Source organism: Orbicella faveolata, unplaced genomic scaffold, assembly GCF_042242905.1.
Source record: "Orbicella faveolata isolate gen_17 unplaced genomic scaffold, um_ofav_v1 contig_26, whole genome shotgun sequence".
In the NCBI taxonomy this organism is placed as follows: domain Eukaryota; kingdom Metazoa; phylum Cnidaria; class Anthozoa; order Scleractinia; family Merulinidae; genus Orbicella; species Orbicella faveolata.
Window position 1 is genome coordinate 4,370,703 of NW_028301554.1, and position 19,672 is coordinate 4,390,374.

The 19,672-nt window shown below is 38.0% G+C and overlaps 1 protein-coding gene across 1 annotated transcript; it reads left to right on the forward strand.

The window, feature by feature from the left end:
• The first annotated feature begins 7,650 nt into the window (after window positions 1–7,650).
• On the forward strand, window positions 7,651–11,685 carry LOC149107730 (uncharacterized). Its single transcript, XM_089295883.1, has 2 exons — window positions 7,651–7,770; window positions 11,219–11,685. Exons 1-2 carry the CDS (start codon window positions 7,651–7,653, stop codon window positions 11,282–11,284), a joined length of 186 nt encoding a protein of 61 aa, XP_089152009.1. The 3' UTR covers window positions 11,285–11,685.
• The last annotated feature ends 7,987 nt before the right edge of the window (window positions 11,686–19,672 follow it).

The window sequence follows — 19,672 nt, forward strand, 5'->3', positions numbered from 1 at the left end:
CATTTTCTTAAGTTTGGGGCATTGATCAAAGTGAGCAGCATTTTCTTAAGTGTGGCGCATTTTTCGAAGTGTGCCGCATTTTCTTAAGTTTGGGGCATTTTCCAAGTGTTTCGCATTTTCTTAAGTGTGGCGCTTTTATCCACATGAGGCCCATTTATCCAAGTGTGGCGCATTTTTCTTAAGTGTGGGGCATTTTTTCAAGTTTGCCAGATATTTTTAAGTGTGGCGCATATTCCCAAGTGTGGCGCATGTTTCCACGTGTGGCGCATTGTTCAGAATGTGCCACATTTTCTTAAGTGTGGGGCATTTATCCAAGTGAGCAGCATTTTCTTAAATGTGGCGCATTTTTCCAAGTGTGCCGCATTTTCCTAAGTGTGCCGTATTTTCTTAAGTGTGGCACATTTTTCCAAGTTTGCCGCATTTTCTTAAGCGTGGCGCACATTTCGAAGTGTGCCGTGTTTTCTTAAATGTGGCGCGTTTTTCGAAGTGTGGTGCATTTTCTTACGTGTGGCGCATTTATCCACCTGAGGCACATTTATCTAAGTATGGCGCATTTTCTTAAGTGTGGCGCATTTTTCCAGATGTGCCTCATTTTTCTTAGGTGTGTCACATTGTTTCAAGTGTGGCGCATTTTCTTAAGTGTGGCGCATTTTTCCAAGTGTGCCGTGTTTTCTGAAATGTGGCGCATTTTTCCAAGTGTGGCACATTTTATTAAGTGTGGCGCATTTATCCACGTGAGACGCATTTATTTAAGTGTGGCGCATTTTCTTAAGTGTAGCGTATTTTTTTGAAGTGTGCCGCATTTTTTTTTGGTGTGGCAAATTTTTCCAAGTGTGCCGCATTTTCTTAAGTGTGGCGAATTTTTCCAGGTGTGGCGCATGTTTCTAGGTGTGCCGTATTTTTCCAAGTATGCCGCATTTTCTTAAGTGTGGCGCATTTATCCAAGTGAGCCGCATTTTCTTAACTGTGGCGCAATTTTGCAAGTGTGCCGCAATCTTTTTCAGTTTGGGGCATTTATCCAAGTGTGCCGCACTTTCTTAAGTGTGTCGCATTTCTTTAAGTGTGCTGCATTTTCTTAAATGTGACGGATATTTCCAAGTGTACTGCATTTTCTCTCTTTTTCCAAGTGTGCCGCATTTTCTTAAGTGTGGTGCTTTTTTTTAGTTGTGGCACATTTTTTCAAGTTTGCCGCATTTTCTTAAGTGTGGCGCATTTATCCAAGTGAGCCGCATTTTCTTAACTGTGGCGCAATTTTGGAAGTGTGCCGCAATTTTTTAAGTCTGGCGCATATGTCCAAGTGTGCCGCATTTTCTTAAATGTGACGGATATTTCCAAGTGTACTGCATTTTCTCTCTTTTTCCAAGTGTGCCGCATTTTCTTAAGTGTGGTGCTTTTTTTTAGTTGTGGCACATTTTTTCAAGTTTGCCGCATTTTCTTAAGTGTGGCGCATTTTTCCAAGTGTGGCGCATGTTTCCAGGTATGCCGCATTTTTCCAAGTGTGCCGCATTTTCTTAGGTGTGGTGCATTTATCCACGTGAGTCGCATTTATCTAAGTATGGCGCATTTTCTTAAGTGTGGCGCATTTTTCCAGATGTGCCTCATTTTTTTTAGGTGTGTCACATTGTTTCAAGTGTGGCCCATTTTCTTAAGTGTTGCGTATTTTTCCAAGTGTGCAGCATTTTATTAAGTGTGGCGCATTTTTCCAAGTGTGCCGCGTTTTCTTAAGGCTGCCGCATTTTTATCAGGTAAGGTGCATTTATCCAAGTGTTGCGCACTTTTCCAACAGCGGCGCAAGTATCCAATTTTGGCGCTTTTATCTAACTGACTTGAGAAAGGCTTTAATAAAATGAAAAATTATTTAAAATTTTTTTATGAATGTTTTATTTGATTTTTATTGGATTGAATATGGCACAGAACTAAGTTTTGGCCTAAGCTTTGGCAGCTATGAAAGGTCAGTGCTAAGACGACGAGTTACTATTGTTAGAAGAACGGAAATCCTTAGAATAGCTATAAGGTATGGAGGCGCCAATCTGTTTCAGGTCTGAAAATAGTTCTTAATCCATATTGGTTAAAGCAAAATTAGTTTACCAGTAAGAATTATATTGTTGTTTGACGTATTTAGCCATTAAATTTTCTAACCTTGTCAAGGAGTCTCCCAGTAGCCCAATATGTTACGCATCTGACCTGCTGTGCGGTCGGAAGGGCATATATACGCTCGACGTCAGTCGGGAGACTTCGCTTTTATTCTTTAATTCTTTTTGTTTTTAACTCAGTAGATAATTTTTTTTTTGTACAATCCTCTTTTCTTCCGTTTAAAGTAAGTTTGATGTGAAAATGCTTTTTAATAAAGTGTATCCACTGTAAACTTCCGTAAAATGCCTGACTAGTCATACCTGCATTCTTTTTAAGCCCAAAAAGCTACCTACTAAGCAATATGAAGATACCAGAGCCAATGAAACACCAAGCGTTTTAAACATGTGATTTGTAACAAGTTTATTACCCGACTTGAAAAAGGCTTTATTAAAATAAAATATTGTCTAAAATAATTTATGATGGTTTTATTAGAACGTTATCGGACTTAATGCGGCAGATCCTCTTTTTTTCCGTTTGAAGTAGGTTGGATATGAAAATACTTTATAATAAAGGGTATCCACTGTAAGCTTCGGTAAAATGCCTGACTAGTCGTGGCTTCATTCTTTTTAAGGCCTAAAAACTACCTACTAACCAATTTGAAGATACCAGAGCCAATGGAACACTAGCCTGCGAACGCAGACGTATTTCTGGCTGTCGCTCGTCTCCGCCGAAACATAACGTCTTCCAACCCGAGTCAGGAAACGATTTCTGGGACGTAATGACTTTTGTTAACCCTTGGCCAATCAGATTCCATGATAAAATGAAACTCGAGTGCTCCTCGCAGCGAATACCTCGCGCAGTAGTTCTGGGGTTACTTGAGCTAAACTGTGATTGGCTTAAAATTCCTACGTCAGAGAAATCGTTTCCTGGTTCGGGTTCGCAGACGTTATTTTCGGCGGAGACAAGCGACAGCTAGAAATACGTCTGCGTTCGTAGGCTAATTGAACACCAACCTTTTTAAACATGTAATTTATAACAAGTTTATTAACCGACTTAAAAAAGGCTTTATTAAAATGAAATATTATCTAAAATTTTTCATGATGGTTTTATTAGAAGTTTACCGGACTTAATGTGGCATAGAACTAAACTTTGGCCTAAGCTTTAATTTGGCAGCTATTGAAAGGTTTGCTAAGACGGCGTGTTCCTTTTGTTAGAAGAACGGAAATCCTTAGAGCAGCTATAAGTTATCGAGGCGCCAATCTGTTTCAGGTCTGACAATATTTCTTTATCCATGTTGGTTAAAGCAAAATTAGTTTGCCAGTAACACCTACATTGTTGTTTTACGTATTTAGCTAATAAATTTTCTAACCTTGTTAAGGAGTCCCCCGGTAGCCCAATATTTTACGCATCTGACCTGCTGTACGGTTGGAAGGGCATATATACGCTGGACACCAGTCGGGGGACTCCGCTTTTATTCTTTAATTCTTTTTCCTTTCAACTCGATAGATAATTTTTTTTTGTACAATCTTCTTTTCTTCCGTTTAAAGTACGTTTGGTGTTTCATGATGGTTTTATTAGAACTTTATCGGACTAAATATGGCACAGAGCTAAACGTTGGCCTCAGCTTTGGCAGCTATGAAAGGTTTGCTAAGACGACGAGTTACTATTGTTAGAAGAACGGAAATCCTTAGAGTAGCTATAAGTTATCGAGACGCCAATCTGTGTCAGGTCTGAAAATATTGCTTAATTCATATTGGTTAAAGCAAAATTAGTTTGCCAGTAACACCTATATTGTTGTGTGACGTATTTAGCTATTAAATTTCCTAACCTTGTCAAGGAGTCCCCAGTGGGTTACGAATCTGACCTGCTGTGCGCTCGGAAGGGCATATATACGCTCGACGACAGTCGGGGGACTCCGCTTTAATTTTTTTCGTTCTTGTTTTAATTTGAATGGATACGTTTTTTTTTTAAACTTTTTTTGTTCCGTTTAAACTAATTTGTATGTGAAAGAGCTTTTTAAACTAAGTTTTCTGTGAAAATGCTTTCTAAAAAATTGTATGCACTGTAAGCTTTCGTAAAATAGCTAAGGAGTCATGCCTAAACTCTTTTTATTGCGGTTTTCAGTAACATGCGGGCCCTAAAATTCAAAGCTCAGCTGACAAATACTTTTTTCGCTACCGTCAATCAAATATTCGGTGATTCGTGCCAGCTTCCGACTTCTGCCGAGCATTGTGTCGTTGTCTGAACTTTGCTCAACGGTTTGATTACCGCGCGCTCGGTAATAGTCGGAATCTGGGAAGAACCGCTAAACATTTGATTTACGGTAGCGTAAAACGCATTTGTCCGTTGAGCTTTGAATTTTAGAGTTCGCATGAAAGGCGCAATAAACGCTAAAAACTACCTACTAACCATTATGGAATTACCAAAGAAAATGGAACACCAAGCGTTTTAAACATGTGATTTATAACAAGTTTAACCCTAAGTAACTTTTGTAAGGAGCGCGAAGCAATCAAATGTTGAGAAAATTCAGCAAATTCTCCATCAAATCTGGGATTTCTTTCATTGCACATTTTTCAAAGATAGATTAGGCTGTCAACACATTTCAGCGTTAGCACAATACAATACAGCGCTACTTCTTTTGGTCGCGACCACCACGATCATTCCATTCGCCCTCGAAAATTTCCGGAAATTCATACCGGAATTATTTGGTCGAATGGAAAGTGCCCGTAATCTTGGGGGGTACGCTTCACTTGGTTTGACTGTAAGTCAGAACAAACGCAAAAGCGTACGCGTTAGCTTACAACTAGCGCGAACAGATATTCATTCACAGCGCAAAATCTTGTTTTTGATCTTGAAAAACTCACCTTTTCTATTATCTCAGAGCATAAAACTACTTATAAACGCCCTGGTTCTTAGACCCTGCCTTATTCAACGCCATTGCTGAGAAAAATCCGCTAGATAACCTCACAACTCTCACCGTTTGATCACGCAACGTAACAACATTCACACCAGAACCCACGACACGTGCGTGGATCCACGAGGATATTGTCGTCAGGATGACGCAATTTGTTCTAAAAATAGAAAAATTGTCCCATATCATAGGTGCGCCCGGATAACAAGACTTATGGTCTCCGTCCCCGATTATGGCTCCTGATGTTATATTGAAGCTTCTTAACCCTTGCCATACCTTTCCGCCGACAGACAGAGCCGATGCGCAAACAGAGGTGACTGCACGTGCTGAAGAATAAAAAACGACGTACCCAGCCGTTCTAGACATGCAACAGATACGACCTAAACTCCCTGTGTTATCAACCAGGAACATGGTCAATATTGACTGCGAGGAATGCAACGTGAATCTACTAACACATGCGCAAATTATCACCCATTTTAAAGCAGTTCGCAGTAGTGAAGTAGATTCTATTGAATTGGGTTTAACGCTGTTTCTTTTGAACGTTTTGTTAAACCGAATTTAAAGGTGAAATTCTAGCGACCTCGTAATCAGTGTTTCTGCTTGTGGAGTTGTCTAACTAGCTAGATCCCATTCAACTTTTCTTTGTCTCAAGATCCCGTGCGATCATCTCACACTCTCTTTTCCTGGATCGAGGGAGAGATGGGGTGCTCCCCTGTGTGAGGTATATGGTTATAGGTCCTCAAAGAGTATATAGTTTTAAAGCCATTCTGGTGTGAATTTGACCCTGTTTGGTCTGGAAAATGTTTGCACACTCCGGTCAGTCCACGCTCTCTTTTCCGGCTAGCGAGAGAGATTAGCCCCTTGCGGGTAGCTATACAGTTATTGGGCCTCAATAAATCAAAAGAAAGAGAAGTCATTTCGGATCTCCCAGTTAAGGCTCGCCCTGAGCGTGTGGCATTTGGCCTCTCATTGGCATCTTCCTTGCCTGTTTTCCGTTTTCAGTTTTTTATTTACAGAAAAACAACTTAACGTAAAATGGTTTACAATGATATAGGGAAAATAAATACAAATAGAAATTAACTAGAAGAAACAATATTTAAGTTTGTACAGTGACCGAAGTAGTCAATGAGCTTTCGAGTTGGTCATTGTCATGTAGATATAAATTGGCGTTAGCCGCATGCTAAGTAAATTGAAATTAATATCTACATTAAAGACGATATCATTATCATAAAAGAAGAAAGATATACATAAATGCAAGCTAAAATAAAGGAATTGATGAATGCAAGAATGACATCACTTGAGCCATCTTCTTCCACGGGCTTCTCCCCCAGAGTCAAGACAAACCTTGGCTATATTGTTAACGCGAAAAGAGCGCATTAATACATGAGCATCATGAAAGAGGCTCATTCCAAAATGTGCAATAATGGCGAAAGCGACGAGTCGTTTAAGAAAAGGTTTACAGCTGACCGATCCCAGCATTTTGACATCTTACAAGCAAAAGAAGCTACCTTTCTATGTGCGGATGGCTGTTCAGAAAGGGCGAGTGAGTTTTCCATGCCAGGGTACCAGTTGAAGCCCAGTGATGGAGGAAAACTGAACTTGTCCACCTGTCACGGTTATTTGGACGAGATGAGCCATACATCGCACAGTTCTTGGAAGGGAATTATTTCACCAATGCTGCAAGAAGCAGAATCACCACCAACACTACCAACCTTAAACAGGAAGTCAGAAAGTATGTTTACACTTTCATTGCTGATTTCAAGTGACTCCCACAGCAGCACAAGCGACAAAGAAGGGCTCGACGACAGCGAAGATGAGTGCCAGTGAAAGTTGTATTGGAAAATAAGAGTGTTAGGTTAAAGTTCTCTTTAGTAGCTACAAATACCTTTTGTCATCAAACGTTATTTTAAAGTAGAAGGAAAGTTTGTTTTTAACTTGTATCCTGTCTACTACGTTTGTTCTACAGCTATTTTTTTAAATATTAAAACATTGTGCCATTTCAAAGTTTTACTAAAACATTTCACGTGAATCCCCCTTTTTCCCTTATTTTTTTGGGATGACCCCCTTCGAAAGCCATTTTTTTCGTATGCTACCCCCCTCCGAAATCCCACCAGCACCCAGGGCTTTTCGACGCGCCGCACACACCCACCCAAATGTTCGTGGAAAACCCCCTCCGGCAGATGGGTAAACACCATTACAACCAGCTTCTCGGAAGATTGAAGGGGAACAGGTTGAAGGTTTTTGTCAGTGCGATAGAATCCTTCATTCTTGTAGCTCTCTCCAGGGTTTGGCCAAGAGAAGAACTCTTGCGTGTTTTGCAATCACGTGCTAACAAAAAGTCAATCTATTTTACACGTGCTAAAATGCTTAATGGCTGACTACCTAGAAATTTCCTGCTAATAGGTACTAAGTCGGAGGTCCTGTCCGGTCACAACAGTCCACAACTAAAATATCAATCTGTGAAGGCACATGATTGAAAGTGGATTAAGCGACAACAACTCGCGCGGCTAGCGCGCGAGGTGAGTGAACTCTCCCAGCATTCTTTGCAAAACAGTTCGTCCATGTTGTTGAACCGCGAAAGTTGAACGAGGCTGAAAAAAGGCAGGCATAAAGGTTAATTTGTTCTTATTTATTGTGTATTTAACACCTTTCGTTGTAGTACTCTCATGCTTTGTTCGTATGGAGGACTTTCTGCTTATCACAATGTACCTGTTGTATATTCAGGGGAAGAAACTTCGCTGGGAGCTGGAGAGCTTTGTTGGCGAGCGATTGAACTCGGATTGCAGGTAAGCGTTATGGACAAACAAAATACAGTTGATTTATTTAGATTGTTTACTGTAGTAAGTTGTATTTCTTCTCATTTTGATCGAGTCCCAGCTAGCTTCTTTAACGTCGTTCTGTATGAACAGAAGCATATCACCTAGGTGATATGCTTCTGGTATGAAACATCATCATGTATGTTGTGATTTTCAGTACCCCCCTACCACAGTATTTTCGCGAATGTTGCCCCCTCACCCCTTGAGCCGTGGTATCTTCAGTATTTCCGCACGCATGGGTATTAGACATCAGTAGATATTAAAACACAGATAATATTTATCTTATTTGTGACATGAAAAGGAAGTGAATATATTTTTTTTGTATTTTCTTTCTTTCTTTCTTTCTTTCTTTCTTTTAGAGGTACCATATAGTACAAGAACATACAGATCGGTACATACAAACATTACAAAATTTACAACAATTATGTTAATTAAAAGTGAAAGTGAAGAATGATCGTCGCAGTAAATTTTCCAATTTAAGCAATTGGAAAGAAGAAGCCTGAAAAAAATCAGGGCTTCAACGGGATTCGAACCCGTGAGGTCACGGTTCGAATCCCGTTGAAGCCCTGATTTTTTTTTTTTTTCAGGCTTCTTCTTTCCAATTGCTTAAATTGGAAAATTTACTGCGATGATCATTCTTCACTTTCATCTACAACCGCAGTTCATATATGAATTATTTCATATAAACTTCACATCATTTCACTCCTCACGGGAAGATATGAACTCAATTAAGTGGCCTCGCTCCCAATATGTGGCTTCATAGCTCAGTTGGTAGAGCATCGCACCGGTATCGCGGAGGTCACGGGTTCGAATCCCGTTGAAGCCCTGATTTTTTTCAGGCTTCTTCTTTCCAATTGCTTAAATTGGAAAATTTACTGCGACGATCATTCTTCACTTTCATCTACAACTGCAGTTCATATATGAATTATTTCATATAAACTTCACATAATTGCGTTAATTACAAACTACAAAGAAAACTACACTGCACTACATTACAAGGATTACGTTAACTAATTCAACTTAAATAAAATAAAGAGTAATTAAGGGAATCTTAGAAATAAAACGATTGCCTAATTAAGGAGATGCCTTTTATAGAAAAGCCATCTCTAAACGTGCAAACGGATTTGATTTGCGCAAAGGTATTCACTTAAAGAACTTGTGATCCTTTGTTAGTATGCTAATTTGTAGAGACTATAAAAGTATAGAAATCAAATTGTTACATTAATTTATTTACTTTGCCTTGAGAATGGTGTCACGATGACGCAGAAACGTCGGCTATCAACTTTAATGTTCACTTGAAATGGATTTTGTTTTTATTCACAATAAAACATCGGTTTGAATCACTTTTTAAAATTTATCAACTAACAGCCTTAAAGAAAAAGATCCCTTATTTAACTTACAGCGTTAAATAAAATATTTCCTTTCAAGAAGGACGTAGTTGACTAGAATGCTTGTATTATCCATATTTAAAATCCCAAAAAGGACATCATTGATATCAAACCTAACAGTTATAATTAAAGAATTAAGAGCAACCTTTAAATCGTCCCAAAACATAAACACTTTTCGTTGTACAATAGAAAAAAAGATGTTCTACGGTCACTAACTCCTTTTCACAAAAATCTCAAAAGGGAGAATCTACTTAGCATCTTGTTTGTGTATAAGATCCTGTTGATAATAGTTTATATTGAATTTCTCTTAATTTAGTATCCAGTGTTGTTTTGAAGGGCAGTAGATATATCTTTTCCTAGTCTAACTGGGATGTGTGCATGCTGAAAGCTCTTTTATATTTCTTTTGCACTGTTGGTATACTGGATACATGTATCTTTGAAACAAAACTGTCATATAACGACTTTGATTGAAGATTTTGGAAATTGACTTTTTCCCCTTCAATGCGTAAACTGAAATCAGTTTGGATTAGATCATGAGCTTTTGAGAAGATAGAGTTCTTCTTTATATTTGTTTTTAATATTTTGTACCATTCTTCTGGAAAAGCATTGAAGGGACTGAAAGGTACAAAATATTCAACTGGCGAGAGAGTTGAATATAACCGTTTCGTGAAAGATAAAGCGGCATTCAGTGAGTCTTCTCGTTGCAGTTGGTGAGGGAAGTGCTGGTGATTGAGTAAAGTATTGTAAATTGTTTTGCATGTGAACTTTTCGATTGAAAGTGGTACATTTCATTCGATGGTAGAGACATTCCTGCTTTAGCATAGTTTTCCATTTATGTTGTATTGCAGATAGAAGGCTGTAATACTGTAAAAAATTACTCTTGACGTTGTACAGTATTTATGCATGAAAGTTTTAAAAGGCACCAAGGTGTTACTTTCGTTGTTGAAAATGCACAAGAGATTTTCAAAGCCAACTTTTTTCCAACCAGGGAAAAAAAAAACAGATGTCTTGTTTACTCAAATAACCTGATTATTCCATTTTATTTGATTCAGCATTATTAATTTTCTGTCAGTGGCAAATTATATCTCGATAGAATTTTGGTAAGTTTTCATTCAGGGGTTAGGTATTGAACATCATTGTTACACTGGAAAAGAAGGTTGCTGCCAACCTTAGAATGTGAGGATCGTGGGATAAATTTCCATGCACTTTTATCATAAGCGCACAAGCGCTTTACTCAGACTATCTTTAATGCTTTATCGAATAACGTAAAATCTAACATGTTACAGTCCACCCTTGTTCTTATTTTTAATTATTATAGTTGGTTTTTTTAGTTTTGGATTCTTGTATGTCCATATGTACATGTAATGTTTACTTCATCGGTACACTTATTTGGATTGTCTAACACACTGCAGATAAAAGTTAGTTTGGATATTGCCAACGTTTTGACTAAGTTTACTCTTCCAGATAGATAAATTGTCTTGAAACTTTCAAATGTTGAGTGCTTTTTAAGTTTAGGCAACTTTTCAAAGAAGTTTTTTTTTTTCAGTGGTAAGATCCTTGTTGCTTCGACATCGAACAGATCATAGAAAACTGTTTAAAGTGCTTTAATGGAATCGAGTGTTCCCTAGAATACACTTGACACAGCGCCTTATTCTATCTAAAAAGGTGTTATATCGATTACAAAATCATGTGACACACTTGCGTTACTATGACTCTAACCTAGTGAACGATCTATCGTTACACTTGTCATATGAAGAATATACACCCAAGGCATAGACAGGCTCATTGCTTAATTTTAGATTTAGAATGGAATATTTTCTCTGACGTAATGATCCCAACCAAAGTACTTCTGAGTTAGATCGCTTTATTTGGAGACCAGAACACTTTTCAAAGTGTTGCAGCAGCTTATGAACAGGCCAAATATCTTTACCAAAAACAGTTGTGTCATCGGTGTATTTCACTTAGTGTTAGCCACTAAACTATGAACATTTGTACAGTATCTACATTTTTCTTTTTCTTCTTTAGAACAGCTGAAGACAAAATACCTCAGGACAAGACAGGAGGAGGATATTATCCATAAGCTTATTCTAGAATAATGATTATTTTGTTTTTGCAATCCAGGACCAGGTAAACACTTGTGTTTTATGCAATGATCACATCAAAACTTAACCTGGTTCCTTAAGGGGAATTCCCCCAAGGGCATCTCTGCAGGTTACCCCAAGTCATCAAATGTTAGGGCAGAAAAATATTAAAATACGCCACTTTTTTTCCTTTGTTAAATGATGCACTGTTATTATAGTTTGTCACAGGTCAGGATCCAAAATAGCCTGGGAATTTTTAATTTTTCAGAATCAGAGAAAATTCAGGGAATAAATGGAGAAAATGGGAAGGTTCCCTTTTGTATACCTTGGAAAAAAAAAAAAAAAACTAGACCAAACTACTGAACTAACTCCATTCAAATAAACACCTATCCTTGGCTTGAATGTGATGTCATCATTTTCTAAAATCTAAACCTAAGGAGCCACCAAAGTTTTTATCCTCGTCAGGCATACATGCAAGAGGGGGTAAATTCATATCTGTTTACAACTTTTCAGCTCAGTAGCTTGCTTCGTCTGGAAACCAGCGTATTTTGAATTTCAGAGTTATGACGGTGCGTGACATAAAGCTACGAAGGCGTTTGTCAAAAAATATATACTTGTCTCATGATTTTTAGCCCATCGAGAAGTTAAAGTACTAGGAAAAGTGCTTATGTAAATGCTTGTTTGTTTAGTACAGATAATCAGTCGCCTAGATAGACAAAGTAAGTTCCAGATGTTTGCACTATTTTCCGGCCGCCATGTTGGTGTCCCACGGAGGTGCATGGCAGCTCCATACTGGGCTCTGTAAATTTGTGCAAAATGTTTCGATGAATATCTGAAGTTTAGGAAAACGTACAGACTTAAAACTTGGAGAAGTGCCTTCTTTACCAATCTCCTATAACATCACAATTTCTTAACTTTATCCACAGAATGGTTTTGAAATTATTTTTTTATTGCGTGACAGTGCAGGCCAAGAATAGAACAACACAGATTCAACAAGTGACCACCAAACTTACAAAGAACAGACACTACTCAACTTATACCAACAACTACTCACACCCACAGTAGTCACTACGGTATTTCTTGACCTCAACGGAACTCACATGGTGTTCTTCAACCAGCCTCAACACAAACTTCACCAAAAATAAACCAGTTGAATCAGACCATAGCTGATAGATCACTGATTACTACCCTTTTCATTATGACTTGACAGGTTCTCAAAGCATCAGTCCTTTCACACCAGACAAACTACTTCATGAAACCCGTCCACTTTTTTTCTTTGTGGTTGGGCACCTCAGAATGGGACAGAGTGACTTCCTCAATCCCCCTCCAACACCCTTGCCCCCCACTCTCCTACATGTACCTTGTCATGATTCACTATTATTTCCCAGGGTTCCCCCAGTTAAGGATTAGTTTTGAGTTGGTCATTGCATTCCTTGATGTAAACCAAGTTCTGCTTTAAGTTTGAAATACCACAGAGATGTAAATAATTTAAAATGCTTTCATGGGCTCAGTAAGTAAATTAGTTTTTAAGGTGGATAACATTTCATTTGGTTATATTTTATGTTTTTACTGTATTTCCTCCTTTAAACCCCTGCTGGACTTCCTGACTTTTGCCCATAAATGTATGTAAGAAGGGGAAGCTCTTTGGGAGAAGGGCTTAATAGTAATGTACTGTACATTTAGCATATCAAAACTGAAATTTGTAGGTTGAAAAGGGGATTTTGAAAGACTTACCTATTAGAATGGAGACTCAACGGGATCAATACTTCCAATTTAAAGTATTGGTATTGTACAAAATTATCAGATGATCTGTATGTATCGTTGACGCCACCAGGAACTTGTCCTTTTTGACCTCAACTGCAAAGGCTTAGAAATTTATGGCTGAAAGAGTGCTGAGCTGCTGGTTCACTTCTACATTGTAATAAATTATGATCACCCACCATATGGATCAAAACAGGAAAAAGAAAGAGATTGGGGCTAAGGGATACAGGACTACGCTTACATGTACATGCAGCCCTGATTGGTTTCACATTCTAGACAACACCCTGCCATTTAGATCATTAGAATAAAAAATAGATTGGCATGGGAGTAATTTGGGGGGAGGGGAAAAGCTTACTACCACATGACAATCTCATACATCTGTACATTGTATGCTTTTTTGCCCTCAGAAAAAAAAAAAACCTGCAAAACTTCAATTTCAGTAGTTTAAGGGTTGCAGTTAAACTTTAATACAGGTTGTCCAGAGGGAATTCTATGGATGGGTCTATAAATCTTTGTCACAGAGTGGGGGGTGGGGCAAGCAGCACTGGAGGGTATAATTCTGCTTTTATCCCTGATCAGGGGTACTGAATGTTCAACAAGTAAAAATAAATGGGCAGGTTGGACTCTTAACAGAGGGAGGGGCCCAACTGAGGAAATACAGTAAATTTCCACGAGTGTGGGAACACTTCTGAAAGTAGATGACTTATCATTTCAGTCATTCTTGTTCTACATGTGCATGTATATTTTAAACTATTTCTGCAGTCGAATTGTAAAGAACAATTTTTTCCAAAAATTTCCTTTCTAGCTAGTGAAAAATGAAACTCGGCATCAGAAGTCAAGGGATTTTGTTTTCAACTTTAAAAGGTCACTCCAAAAAGCTTATTTTTTTGTCCTTGTCTATAGCAAGTAAACATTCACCTTTTTCCTTTCACCAAAGTTTCAGCCTCTGAAGTGCCTGCTATCCTGAAGAAGTTTGTCTTAAAAGAAGTGACTTCTGAGTCCACCATTTTGAAACTGTACTGGGCATCCGGGCCGTGTTTATGTGACTTCATTCCGTCTGACTCGAAATTGGCAGGAAGGAGAAAAACCTGCAACTGACTTGCATTACAAGATCAGCAAAATGTATTTGCACTTCACTATCTTCAATGCTATCATTCCGGAGTCTGGAGCATGTTTGGCTCAAAATAATATGGCTTAAGAGCAGCCATAACCTAGAGTGGTAGTTTAAAAGGCTTTTCGGAAGTCAACTGGACAAAATCTCTTGGATGGAATGACACAATGAAAATGCAGCCTGGCTGCTGAGTATTGTTCAAAATTTTCTCTAACCATTTCAAAACAACAAACAACAAGAGGTCAAATGAATTTGTATTTACATGCTGCACAAAAACTCTGCTGTTCTGACCACAGTGTCTTGATAAATAAATTAATTGCTAAGAAAGTGAATATAATTTGGCAAATTGATAATAGAGTGACTGCTAAATCGAAGACTCCTTATCAAAACATTTTAAGGACTGACTGATTTTAGCACTGGTTGTTACAGTTGACGACTAGAATGAAATTATTGAGTAACTAATGGCGGAGCTCCGGCGGCCCGAAGGGCCGCCAAGCGGAGCCCCATACCTATATAGGGAAGAAAAAGAAACCCATGAATTGACAGGAGGGAGAGGTCAACTTCGCTTGCGTAGCAGTGCGATTGCGCGCCCGATGATCTTGGCCATTATGACGTCACTCGTGAGCCGGCCAGTGAAGTTTCTATGGCCGCTAAAATAATGACACCAGAAAAGTTTTTCATCCGATGATTACTCAAAGAATTTGAAAGAAAGCGATCAACAGAGCACAGGAATAAGATAACCTGTTAATATTGTGTCTAAAAATACTTTGGTTTTCAAAACCTAGATGTCAAAAGGCTCAAAAACACGCAAAATTTCGAGATCGCTCAATGCACCGATTCCAGAAAAAACCGGAAGTTGTACCGAAACGAAGCTTAATAGCCCTTGCGGTAAATAAAGCAACATGGCGAACGAAGAAGAAAGGCCGATCTCTCTTCTGATGATATTCCCGGCGTCAGTGTGAGCGAAGAACATTGAAAACTTGACACTCAGCCAATCGAAATTCTGGTTTAAAAGTCGCCGTATAAACCGAAGGGGCAAAATAAAGGAACTTTTAGACGGGTATGTTTTCCATCCTTCGATTGTCTCGATCTCCAATATGCGCAAAAACAACCTGCTCTCACCATTTTTATTGCCTAAAAGAACTTTGTTCATGGTCGGTTTAGGAAAAAGAATCTGAATGAAATGAAAATTGTAAAAGTTTACGACCCTGACCCGAAGAATACTTTACTAAAGCTAAAGTAGCTTAAAGTAGTAAAACTGATGAAGCAAGAGCTCGAAAGAACATAGGGAAGTAAATTTAAAAATTGTGCCGGATATCGGGAATATTGCAACAAAACACTTGAACAAATTTCCTACGGCTGATTCATTTTTCACTGACAACTTCAGTCTTCTCAAGGTAGAGAACATCCAATCTCTCTTCATAAATTAACAATCGGTGTTAGAGAATAAAGGAAAATCCTTCAGTTCAAAAGATGCTAATCAGAGTATCAAACAAGACAACGATCTACTCGCCAAGAATCCAAGAATGGTATAAGCAAGGGTTCGATAGAGTGACAGCATCATTGCGTTACAGGGTAGGACGCAATCACAAAGCTGATTCATCAGTCAAATCACCAATAAAATTATCAGTGAAGTGTACTACAGTGTAACAAAGACTATCGGTCACATGGCATGAAAGATGGCCTAGAAAACTAGCAACTAGTAATGGACAAGTACACTGAAATAATGCATCAACAGGGATAGACGAAGGTGCAAGTGACAAAATGCTATTTTTGTTGTTCAAGAGAAAAGGGAAATTTGGGGGCCTCCCCAGGGTCCCCCAGCTAGACACAGGTTACAGACCCAAGTTAGAGCAATCTTCATGAAATAATTTAAGCTAGGAATGTCATTGTTATGGATAGTGAGACCATGAAAGATTGCCTTATAAAATCAATATGCAAAATGTTTGACACTGGTTTAAAAGTAAACAAGAGTTATATGAACTTCAGTTTATGATGTACCATGTACAACAACTACTCTTTGTTGTGGACAGACTTTGGAATTTCCTGGCTATAAATTGGAGGTAACTGCAAATTTTTAATGAGCAAATTGCCTTGGACATAGAATGGTGGAAGGAGATGCTAAAGAATATTGAACAATTTATGATAAATATATTATATATGAATTGGCTTACCTAATGCTTAGAGATGGCCTTACACAATGTGATTATTGCTAAAGCCAGAATAAATAATGTATATCAAAGGTCCAAAAAGTTTGTCCAGCGTCTAATATGAGAGAATTCAGCTACTTCTAGTTTTTCTGTGGTAATGAATATTTGAATGAATATTTCAAAATAGTTCAAAACAATTGGAAATCTATAAGATCATACAATGTAGGAAATTCTCAATGAGGTCAAAATTATACACCAGCTCTAACATGTGTCCTTCTATGTTACACCCTGTGCCAGAAAATAGAACATGAAGCCACATAATGCACAATTTCAGTACGGTGGAAATCAACAAATATTTAATTACCACTGATGAACAATATCATGTACTCTGTTTAAAGTCACTACCAAATGACAAATAAACATCAGATAACTTTTTTTTTCTGCCAGTTTACAAGCAAATAGCTCACTATCCAGGGTTGATTAACAACTCTACACAACCTTAGTGGAGTTACACCCTCAAATATATGCCATCCATTCATTCATTTGCAGTTCTGGTTCATGGTTGGAAAACGGTCTTCCTTAGAAAATTGGTATTAAAATTATAGTCAGTTCTGATTTACTCGGTTGCATAGAAGGGATGAAGATTATAACCTTCCTACTTGCCAGTACAAGCTGTCTATCAAATCTACGACAATAAGGAAAATTCCTACAAGGCCTTAAAATGTGTTGTCAGACTTTAATTCAGAGTAAAGCTCACTTTTGGGTGTCCAGGTCTTGGGTGTCTGACCTTTTGTCTCTCTGCAGTCTATTCTGCACCTTATGTTTTCAAATTCAGCCTAAAAAAACTTCAGGTAAATAATTAATGGGCTGGCTCCCCAACATTAAGTACAGGAAATTGGCCCATGCAATAATTTATCTGACACTGCTGGTTCTTAAACATTAAACCTAAAAGCCAGATCTTGCTGAAATATTAAGCGAGTAAAAAATATTCAAAATTCATCAATGGCTGTATTTAAATCACTAATGTTCTTCCACATTCAACATTGTTTTTGGGAAACGTTTTTTGTTTACCTCAGAGGCATGAAAACTGATTAATTCCTAAGTTGATTGAAGCTGATGGGTATTCATATGCTAGACTCAGATGCATGACATATTTCGCTCTACGCAGAGATTCCTCATCAACTTTTGCCCGAGGGAAAGCCGAGGGTACGGCTTCCAGTTTCAAAAAGTGTACTCAGTTTAAAATCACTTGGCAAGAAGTGCTCGGAACAACAAAAATTATTTCCTACGAGGTAAAATAGACATCTCCCCTTTGCATATGTGTTTCCCACTTTTTTCTTCTTTGTTTATCTGGCTAGCTTGTCCGAAGGAAACTCAGTCGTGGAAATGATAAATCAGGTCGGTTTTTGCTTCGATTATTAGAGTTTGCAGCCGCACAACACTTGTGTCCAACCCTTTTCCTTTTCTTTACCACATTTGCTCCAGACAACTAGCTCTAACCTACATACATTCGAATTTTTTCGTTCTTCCCCAGCATTTCGCCCGCCATTTTGAAAGCTCGAGGGCTATTAAGCCTCGCTTGCGTGCAACTTCCGGTTTTTTCTGGAATCGGTGTATTGAAAACGTGATTTAAATGTGAAACTTTGTGCTCGTTTCATGGGCGATATCTGGAAAACCTAACAATGAACAACATGAACGCAAAAATATGATCTTGATATGGTTTAAAACGTTTGAATGGTGATGAAAACGAATCATTTAACATATGCATAAAAATGATCAGTGGGTTTAAACCCTTCATTTTGTAGACGATAACGTAACGCTTATCAATACTCGAATCCCTCGAAATATGAGAAAGTATTTGATGGAAAATGCTCCCTTACAAAGACATTTGAACTATCAAGTCATATGCTGGGTTAGAAATTAAAGTAAATAATGTACCAAGGAATTATTTTTCTGCGCTAAATTATCCGCAAAACTGTCAACGATAACATTTTCTTCAGCGAGGCCAACCAACTGACGCAAGCCGAGCAGACGTGTGGATATTTTAAGTGGTAAAATGATATAAAATCACTGTACGGGAGACCTAGATGAAACGGATGATATTCAGAATAACATGGATGAGACCTCTTGGCAGAAAGGTGCGTTATTTCATGTCAAAATGTTCGTCAAATATGAGATCGGAGCGGATCTGTTTCTTCGGGTGTCCGCATGCAGTGCAAAGCTATTTCTCGTCTCGCACCTCTGACAAGAAAGGTATCCTAAACTGGTGCTTTGGGTTCTAATTTTTTTTTTAATATCACAGTGAGTTCAATTAAACTTGTATAGGCTGTAAAAGAAAACTGCGTAGGATGTTATATGGAAAGAACTAAAAAATACAGAATCTGGTTCCAAGCAGCAAGTGAATTAAAGAGGAAAGAAAATACAAACAGGGACATTTCCTATGCTAAGCCATTGGCAATAACAGTTACCTTATCCAGGAGAAACTTGTTAAGCGAAAATGACTTGTTGCCAAAACAAAGAGTCCGGTAAGGAAGGTTAAGACAAAGCTGGAAAGATCAATATCAGGTGATCTCTTATTATAACCAAACCCCTTGTTTTCTAATAGTATCTGTCTTGAGAAACTGTAATAGCTTTATTGCCTCTCTTTGAAATGATAATCAGTTATTTTCTTTATACTTTATGCTTTTAATTTTCATCATAAATCTTATGTAAATAAAGATAGCTTTAACAATTATTTTACATTAAGTTTAAACTGACCTACAAAGAAATATTCTAGAGAAAAGTGTCACAGAGGTTTTACTTGTAACCATGAACCCAAAGCCTGATTTCTCCCCAGCGCCATCCATCCCAGGTTCCCTGTTGCTTTTTGTATTGATGAGTTTATTATTGGCTTCAAGAGAATGATAAGCGTACATTTTCAGCAAATAACAAAAAAAAAAAAAAACCAAAAAAACCCACAAGATTGGGTTTTAAATGTTTAATTGACAGTACGATGACAATAAATGGATAGCTTTCCATGGTGATTGCGTGTATTGCCAGAGATGGGGCCTGCTTGAATGGTCTTGCAAAGGTGGTGGAGGATGGTAACCTAAGGTTTAAAAAGATTAAATAAGACTCCTCTTAATAATCACCAGTTGAAAATTGGAGTAAATGTTTATATCACCTCCCTTCCCTCTTTGGTCTTTACATCGCCCCTAACTCTTTTTAACAGAAAATGTAAACTAAAAGATAAATTTCCTAATGAGATCTAGCACCAGGAACTCAATATGTATTTATGATTGAAAAAGTAATTCTCATAATTAATTAATCCAACCCCATCCACCTTCTAAGTCCCGTCCAAGCAGATACAATGCGGTAATGTACATGGTGCTAATATCATAA